General features: G+C 42.0%; 1 protein-coding gene across 2 annotated transcripts in view; it reads right to left on the reverse strand.

Moving 5' to 3' along the window:
• Positions 1-9,837, reverse strand: part of DTWD2 (DTW domain containing 2) — a 97,641-nt gene extending 87,804 nt beyond the window's left edge. For both annotated transcript variants that reach the window (XM_034655911.1, XM_002915451.4), the window contains exon 1: positions 9,533-9,837. In XM_034655911.1, the coding sequence (XP_034511802.1) occupies positions 9,533-9,750 (218 nt within the window). In that variant the 5' untranslated portion in view covers positions 9,751-9,837. The remainder of the gene's footprint in view (positions 1-9,532) is intronic.
• Between the last annotated feature and the right edge of the window lie 227 nt (positions 9,838-10,064).

Raw genomic sequence — 10,064 nt, forward strand, 5'->3', positions numbered from 1 at the left:
GATTAGGGAAGTTTTCCGCTACAATTTGTTCAAATATCTCTTCTAGACCTCTGTTTTTCTCCACCCCCTCGGGGATGCCGATGATTCTGACATTGGATTGTTTCATTGAGTCAGTAATCTCCCATAATCTAAATTTGTGGGCGTGGATTTTTCTAAGTCCAGCTTCTATTTTCGTTTTTTCCTCTACTAACCCATCCTCCAATTCGCTGATACGTTCTTCTGTCTCATTCACCCTGGCCGTCAGAGCCTCTAGTTTTGACTGCATTTGGCTCATAGAATTTTTAATTTCTGTCAGATTCACTCTCATTTCCGTCCTTAGGGATTCTATATTCTCAGTAACGCTTTTGTTAATACTTTTTTCAAGTCTACTCATCATTTTGACCATCGTTACTCTGAATTCCATTTCTGATAATTTGGTTACATCCATATCCATTATTTCTGTGGCAGAGGCCACAGACTCACTGTCTTTTCTTTGCGGTGGGGGGAGGGCTTCTCCTTCTTGTCATTCTGATGAGGAGAGGTTGCGGGGTTGTCCAGAGCCCAAATTATTGACTGGGACCCAGGCCGTGCGCCCTTGTTTTATAGGGATCTTAGGGACATGGGCTTCTTCTCTAAAGATTTTATTTATTTATTTATGTGGCAGAGAGCCAACCAGCGAGAAAGGGAACACAAGCAGGGGAGTGGGAGAGGAAGAAGCAGGATCCCAGCGGAGGAGCCCGATGAGGGACTCCTTTCCAGAACGCCGCGATCACACCCTAAGCTGAAGACAGGCGCTCAATGACTGCGCCACCCAGGCACCCCGGGTTGTGAGCTTCTTGATTTTTCAGCCTGCCTTCTGGGGGAGGGGCCTGCCGCGCCGATACTCAGGCAACCCCGTTTGGGTAGAGTCTCCGTGTCCCCTGCGAGGGGGGATGGGGATGGGGATGGGTACGCTGTGAGCCGGTATTTCCAGGCTTTTGTTCTCTGGCGGCTTTCCCTGGAGGTTTGCTGTGCCTCTTCTGAGAGTCAGAGCAGCAGCGGCCAAATCTCAGCCTCTGTCTCCGAAGAGAGGGACCGTGGACCATTCTCCACTGATGTTCTGGCCACTTTAACTCTGTTTCTGTTGGTGCTGCTCAACCCTGCAGCGTCCCGGGATGTGCACCCCACACCCGGCATCCAGGGCCAGCGCGTCTTTGTCCTTTGTGTTTCTAACGCCGCCAGCTGCCCCGCACGCGCTCCCGGAGCTCCCGGTCTCAGTCTGGATCCAGTGAGCACACCGTGATTCTGGAGTTCCATGAGATGCCTGGTGGCGCGCGCTCCCGGCTCACGGTCTCAGTCTGCTGTCTTGCGGGTGCCAGTCCACGAGTCCCCCCCCCAGCGCAGGTGGCTACCACTTCCCGGCGCCCAAACGCGGCGGCTCCCTCCCCCTTCCATTTATCTTCCAATATCTGTGCACGGTTTCACGGCTCCCCGCTTCGTACCTCAATACTCAGCACTGGAGATGTTCATTTGTAGAGATCCAGATGTATCTTCCTGTGTCTCAGGCTGATTCCGTGGATGTTCAGGCTGGTCTGGTACCTATCCAGCTTGACTCAGGGGACCGGCTGAAAAAGGGGTCCCCTACTCCTCTGCCATCTTAACTCCCCCCTGTCTAAATAATAGCAAATTTTAGACTAGACTATTTCTGAATATTTTCTCTCACTATATAAGCATGAACAGAACAATGAATTATTAATTTTGGGCAAACGTACTTTAAAAATTAATATGCTCTGATGTTCTTTGAAGAAAACTTCTACCCATCAAAGGGTAATGATATAATTCTTATTTTTCTTGGGGAAAATAAATCAAACATTTAGAAAGCTCTAATGTGCTTTTTTAAATTGGTCACTCCTCTTTGGAGACTTAATTAAGATTAAGAAAAAATTCCCTTTGCTTAACTTTGAACATAAGATTAGCCTGCATAGTAATTTATAAATCAGTTAGCCTTCCACATATATTACAAATGAACGACTTCAAAGAATAAACATATTTTCTATACTAACAGGAAAGAACAAATTAACTTAATACTTTTCTCTTGGGAATATGATATTTTTTATATGAACAAAGAATTAAATTTTCAAATTATCTAAGTTTTTACTTCTAAAAAACTCTAAAAATCATCATCAAGAATCTAGTTGATTTTAAATTTGCCAAAATAGTTTTTGTTTTCTAAACCTAAGAGTTGATTACCAATTCAACACTCTTAATATATTCTAAACTAATTGCCTTGGGAATCACCATTTTTCACTTGTACCTACCATATCTAGGCTGATTTACCCTAATGCTTAAGCAGACTAGCCATCATGGTGTACATGAGACCTAGAATCAAGCAAATGCCTACAAGGGGCAGGTAGTTGATAAGTATGAATCAAGCAGGAATACCTAGGAGCTATGGTGCCCTGAACAGATCATATCCAACCCAACATCATGACCAACGCTCAGCTCAACCAACCACTGCTCCAAAAGGTGGTCCCTGAGCTGCTAGATCTCCCTATTCTCACAAAAGCCAGAAAACTGGATTTTTTATATAAAACATCTTGATTTTCAACTGTTAGTACTAATTTAAAAACATAAAATACTAGTTCAACACAAAACATGTGTTGGCTGCCAATGTGTGGTTCTTGCATTCTTCTTAAACACCTGCTTCCCTGTCTCATGATTTTATCCCCACAATTTTTTTCTCCAGAATATGCATACCTAAAGAATAAGGAAAAACGAAGATGTGGAACAAAGGAACTAGATGTTGTTAAAAGATAAAACCCAGAACACTTCAAATTTTCTAAGAGATGAGATCTTAAGTCTTCTCATCAGAAAAAAAGACAGGATAATTATGTACCAAAGCTAATACTACCAGAGCTAATTACACTGCATTTTATAAACCTATCAAATCCACACACTGTATAGCTTAAACTTACATTATGCTTTATGTAAATTACATCTCCTTTTTTTACATATATATAAAAAATACTAAAGTTCAGGCATCTTGTTACTAAGCCTGAAGTAAACATACTTCGGTTTAAAAAATATGAAAATCATGTGCCTGGCTGGCTCGGTCAGTACAGCATGAGACTCCTGATCTCAGGGTCGTGAGTTCAAACCCCACATCAGGAATGGAGCCTACTTTTAAAATAAATAAATAAATAAACAAACAAACAAATAAAATGAAAATCAGAGGTAGTCTTGCGGCCTTGGTGGCTCAACTTCAACTAGTGACTACATCTAACTCTGCCAACAAAATCGTAAGGCTTCTTCAGCAAACACAGTGCCGGGTCAAGAGCTTACTGAGCTCAGGAGCAAGTGGGCTGGAGCTGGAGACCCAACTCCGCTATTTATTGGCTACCTCTACCTCCCCATCATTTACTTTTTTGTGTTAATGAAGCATAATTAACATACAGGGTTATACTGGTTTCAGGTGTACAACATAATGATCCAACAATTCTATACATTACTCTGTGCTCACTATGATAAGCGTAATCACCATCTGTCACCATACAACATTATTATAATATGATTGACTATATTCCCTATGCTGTACTTTTCAACCCTATGACGTATTTATTTTACAACTGGAAGTTTGTACCTCTTAATCCCCTTCACCTATTTCACCCATCCCCCCTCACCTCCCCTCTGGCAACCGCCAGCTCGTTCTCTGTATTTAAGAGTCTGTGTTTTTTTTGTCTCTTTGTCCACTTGTTTTCTTAGATTCCACGTATAAGTGACATCATATGGTATTTGTCTTTCTGTCTGATTGATTTCACTTGCCATTATACCCTCTAGGTCCTTGCATGTAGTTGCAAATAGCAAGATCTCACACTTTTTTTTGGTCAAGTAATATTCTATTTTATATATATAAATAAAATGTATTACAACATTCCACTATATATATATATATATATATATATATACACACACACACCATATATACATATACACATACCACACATCCTCTATCCATTTATCTACAGATAGACCCTTGGATTGTTTCCATAACTTGGTTATTGTAAATAATGCTGCAATAAGCACAAGGGTGCATATATATTTTCAAATTAGTGTTTTCATTTCCTTTGGGTAAAAATCTAGTAGTGGAATTACTGGATCACAAGGTATTGCTGTTTTCAATTTTTTGACGAATCTCCATACTGTTTTCCACAGTGCCTGTAGCAATCTACATTCCTACCAGCAGTGTACGAGGGTCCCTTTTCTCCACATCCTCACCACTACTTGCTATTTCTGACTTTTTGATTCTAGCCCTTCTGAAGTGATGTCTCATTGTGGTTTTTGATTTGTATTTCCCTGATGATGAGTGCATTGATCGTCTTTTCATGTGTGTATTGGCCATTTGTATGCCTTCTGTGGAAAAATATCTATTTAGGTCCTCTACCCATTTTAATGTGATTATTTGTTTTTTGGGTGTCGCACCGCCTCATCATTTAACACCTAATGATATAGAGGCACCTGGCTGGCTCAGTCAGAGGACTGTGTGACTCTTGATCTCGGGAGCATGAGTTCAAGTACCACATGGGATGCAGAGATTACATAAATAAATGAAAGCTTTTTAAAAAATTTTAATAAAAAATAAAATAAAAGCTAACAGTTTAACTCTACAATTGTTGCTATGAGAAATAAATAAAATCTTGCATACAAAATACCTAGGCCTGGTAGGTAACCTGCACATAGTCAGTGCTTAATAAATGTGTGCTAAATATACTGGTGTAGTATATTATAATCCTTCCTATTTTGTACTTTGAGGGGAAGAAAGCAGTGGAGAGAGAAAAAAATTCTGTTTTAGGGCTTATCTGTGGCAGCCTGTGTGCATGCCCTTGCTGTTGTTTCCCTCCCTCGATTAAAAAATACTGTATGGTTTACATTACTCCATTATTCTAAGGACCAATGATTTCCAGTGGTTTCTAACTCTTCTCCTCAGGCTCATGGCAGTATCTATAGAAGATGTAAGAGTATAATTAAGGTGCCTAACATCTTCACTAGAATGAGGTTCTAACTCTTCCCAGTCAAGACTTTTACCACCATGTCACCAATCAGTCTGCAATTTTTAATAAAACAGGATATAAATTATTATATCTAAAAGTCACCTAATGAAGTCACACTTGTGACAACCATCCAAATAAAAAAATATTCCAGTGCTTGGTTTGTTAGATGCAAGTATATTAGGCTGAATTCTTCTTAACCTCCCTAACATAGCTTACCTGGCCCTTCCCAATGCAACCACCACTAATCTCTACAGCTCCCTCTCCTTCCCCTCCTTTCCACCAAGCTCTCCAAATATACTCTTCTCTATATACTGCACCTCTGTACATCCTGTTCCCTCAATAGGAACACACTTTAAATAAAATAGGTATCTAGCAATAATACCAATTAGTTTGGGCTCTTTTAAAGAATATCCTACTCATGTTTAAGAGATCTTGCATTTGCAACTAGTAAGATTCTGCTCTGAAGTTAAACTGAGTTTGTACTGCCTGAATAAAACCAATTTTCGGAACTCCCTAGGCAATGATAATTATAGTCATATGTTTAGAGAAATGATTCCTGTTTTAAGTAAATGGCCAAAAAATTTTAACTTGCTGATCACTCAAATCTAAGAATCCATTTTAGTTTTAAAAACTATTATAAGCATAAATGTAGATAAGTTCACCCAGGGAACTAGTAAAAGCACAAAAGCTTAATGAAATAAAACATAAAGACCCATCAATTAGCTTATATTTTACTAATAACACCTAAATACTCTCTATATTTCTAGAACTGTAATCTAACCAATTAAAATAAATAAAATGCATACTATGCCAAGGGGGAGAAGGGCTTTTAAAAGGTACAAAATTTCACTAGCAAATGCAAAGTACAGAAATGTTGGAATGAATTATAATCCTAAACTATTAAGTAAATGTAATTGAAAACAAGCTAAAATCCAAGTCATATACAAATGGTTCACAGACACATGAAAAAATGTTCAAAATCATTAGCCATCAGGGAAATTCAAATCAAAACCACACTGAGATACCACCTTACGCCAGTTAGAATGGCAAAAATAGACAAGGCAAGAAACAACAATTGTTGGAGAGGATGTGGAGAAAGGGGATCCCTCCTACATTGTTGGTGGGAATGCAAGTTGGTACAGCCACTCTGGAAAACAGTGTGGAGGTCCCTTAAAAAGTTAAAAATTGAGCTACCCTATGATCCAGCCATTGCACTACTGGGTGTTTACCCCAAAGATACAGACGTAGTGAAGAGAAGGGCCATATGCACCCCAATGTTCATAGCAGCATTGTCCACAATAGCTAAATCGTGGAAGGAGCCGAGATGCCCTTCAACAGATGACTGGATTAAGAAGCTGTGGTCCATATATACAATGGAATATTACTCAGCTATCAGAAAGAACGAATTCTCAACATTTGCTGCAACATGGACGGCACTGGAGGAGATAATGCTAAGTGAAATAAGTCAAGCAGAGAAAGACAATTATCATATGATTTCTCTCATCTATGGAACATAAGAACTAGGAGGATCGGTAGGGGAAGAAAGGGATAAAGAAAGGGGGGTAATCAGAAGGGGGAATGAAACATGAGAGACTATGGACTATGAGAAACAAACTGGGGGCCTCAGAGGGGAGGGGGGTGGGGGATTGGGATAGACTGGTGATGGGTAGTAAGGAGGGCACTATTGCATGGTGCACTGGGTGTTACACACAACTAATGAAGCATCGAAACTTTACATCGGAATCCGGGGATGTACTGTATGGTGACTAACATAATATAATAAAAAATCATTAAAAAAATAATAATAAAATAAAATAAAATAAAAGTCATTTTCATTTTTTAAAAAGCAGATTAGGCTAAGGTGTAAGGAGGGATGAAAAGGCAGAGCAAACAGAATTTTTAGGGCAGTGAAAATACGCTGTATTATACTATAATAGTGGATATATGTTATTATAAAGTTGTCCAAAATCAAAATACATACATCACCTACAGTAAACCCTAATGTAAAACTATGGGCATTGAGTTATGATGATGTTCATCCAATTTAACAAATGTACTCCTTTGGCAGGGGATGCTGATAATGGGGGAAACAGGTGGGGGCAGAGGATATATAGGAGGTCTCTGCTCCTTCAATTTTGCTGTGAATCAAAGGCTTCTCTAAAAAATAAAGTCTATTAAGGGGAGGGGGAACAGATCAGAAAAACTTTAAATGTTTGCTAAATGTAGGAGACTAATTTTCTTCTTAAAAAACTATATACAGCATTTATAATTAGCAGGTCTGAATAAACTAAAAACTACCGACAAAGCTAGCATGATAACTTAGCCTTTGATATATATTTGAAATACTTTTCTGTCAGCATTCTATTGAAACCCGTTTGCAGCATTGTTAAGTGTTATCTCCTAACACCTTTGGGGAGCTTGTTTAAATAAAATGTACTCATACACTCCTTCTGTTCATATGTGTAGTCCCTTAGAGACACAAATTATTTATTCTCCTCAAAAGTCTATATTGAGTATCTACTCTCAGTAGTACATTTAGTAGATATAAAAAGACCCTTACACTCAGGATCCCTTCCTCTGAACTTTACAATCCAATCCTGGAAAAGATCAAAATGTCCAAGGAAGGATAGTCCAAGTAGCTAAGTGGTAAACACACTAAACCAGTCTGTCCTTCTGTTTTCCTTCTCAGAATGCCTTTCTCCTGACTGGATCTTTCTCATCTTTCAATCTCAGTATAAATGTTATCTCCTCAGAAATATTTCCTTACACCATCCTGAGATTTTCTGTCACAGCGTCCCATTCCTTTGTCTCGCTGTTGGTTTGTTGTTTGTTTTCCATTCTGTAATTACATATTTGGTTGCTGGTTTATTATCTGCCTCAAATAATAGGCTGAACATCCCATGCGGGCACAAATTTCACTGTATTACCAAGAATTTGCAAAGCATTCAATAAATACGGGTTAAATGAATGTATAGGTCTGGGGCTCAGGACAAAGGGCTGGGCTAGAAGTATTGGGGTAGAGGTGATAATTTATCCATGAAAACTGGTAAGATCACCCGTGGAAAATGTGGGGTTCTAAGAGAATAGAATCTAGAATCAAGAGCTGAGGAAGCCCAACGTTCTGAGTCTGAGTAGAACTGGCAAAGAAAGCTCGGACCGACAACTCAGATAAACTACAGGGAAGCCAGAGACACACAATGTTTGAAAAAGTCAGTATTCCCTCCCCTTGCTTGGGTTCTCTCACTCTCTATGTCAAATAAATAAACTAAACCTTAAAAAAAGGGGGGGGGTGGCCTGGGTGGTTCAGTCAGTTAAGGATCTGCCTTCAGCTCAGGTCATGATCTCAGGGTCCTGGGATGGAGGCCCAAGTCTGGGCTCCCTACTCAGCGGGGACTCTGCTTCTTCCTCTGCCTCTGCCTCTCCCTCTGCTTGTGCTCTTCGCTCCTCACTGTCTCTCTCAAATAAATAAATAAAATCTTTAAAGAAAAAATAAATTTTAAAAAAGAAGTCAGCATTCAAATGCAGAATGCTGCCAAGAGATCTGGTAAAAAGTGAACAGGAAAAGATCCACTGGGTTTCATCTCAGGGAGGTTACTGGTGACTCTGATGAGAGCCATGTCAGGGGAGTGTAGGATGTGATGACAAACCGCTGACCTATCCCCGGTGAGGAAGCAGAGAGACTATCTAAGGGTTAAAACTGTGTAAGGCAACAGAAAGGTGACAGACGGAGACCTTCAGGAACAGAGCATAATGATCCCGAACATCCATAAGGTAAAGAGAATCGTGTATCTAAACGGCACAAAATGTAAACAGGCAGGGAAAGCAATCCCTCCCCGCCCCATCCTGAAGTACACCAGCACAGTGAGGTAATCCGGAAAGGTACTGCAACAACTGGGCATATTGCGAGCATTCGGTGTTAGCTGTTGTTGCCTGTTTAATAAACTGTCTCTTCATCAGACTGTAAGTGCCCCGATGAGGATAGAGACAATGTGTTTTATCCATGCCTGCATTCCCAGGACCTAGCACCACACAGATGCCTCGCACGATACAGATGCTCAATAAATCCAAACGAATTCAGAATTCAAAAGCCAATCGTAACTATTATCTCTGTTCTCTGTTTTTACTTTTTTTTTTTTTTTTTTTTTTTTTTTTTTTTTTTTTACTGAGATGACTATGTCCCTTGAGCATAAAAGTGTTCATTACTCCAAGTACTACTGTCATTACCCCTCACTTCCCCTATCAGACTCTTAAGTTTCTAGACGGGGAACTCACGTCCGCTCATCCCACCACACGCTCGGGGTCTTCCAGGAAGTGAGGCTAAATACTCATGAACGGCTTCTGACCAAAGGGCTGTGACAGCAATTTCACAGAGTGATCCCAAGGTCACCAGCCTACCCAAGCGCGGCGACGCCAGAGGCAGCGCTCCCCTGGGCGGAACCGGAGCAGCCGCCTTCCCGGCAGGGGGCGCTGCAGCCTCCTCCGAAGGCCGCCGCCAGCCACACTCCCGCCCCCCGTTCCGCGGTCACCTGCAGCGGCTGCACTCGGGCCTCCGCTCGGCGGGCTCCACCGGCAGCTCCCACAGCGCGTCCGCACAGGCGCCGTCCGCCTCCGCGCCCAGGGAAGCCTCTGCCGGCGCTGTGTCGCCCTCCTGCCGCTCCTCGTCGTTGGGCGTCTGAGACCTCGAGAGCCCAGACGGCCGCGCGACGGGGTCCCCGGGTGTTCGCGCCTCTTTCTGCGGCTCCATGGCAGGCGCTCAGGTCCCGCTGTCACATTGAGTCGTCGCAGCCGCCGGGGGGCGCCACACGCTGTAGAAACCACCTCGCGCCGCATGGCGTCACGCACGCAAACCACGTACGGGGGGCGGGTCCCCGAAGCCCAGGTCCGGCTCGAGGTCCCGCCCCTCAGCGGAATCGGGACGAGCCTATTGGTCGGTGCTCAGTGTGGGCTATTAGACCTAGAACCAAGAAGGGATCTGTGCGTTGTCCTGGGGAGCAGGTGGGACTGGTAAGCATGTCTGGGACTGGAAGAAAGGAAACCCCTCAGCAGACACCTCAGGGA

Source organism: Ailuropoda melanoleuca, chromosome 3 (genome assembly GCF_002007445.2).
Source record: "Ailuropoda melanoleuca isolate Jingjing chromosome 3, ASM200744v2, whole genome shotgun sequence".
Lineage (NCBI taxonomy): Eukaryota > Metazoa > Chordata > Mammalia > Carnivora > Ursidae > Ailuropoda > Ailuropoda melanoleuca.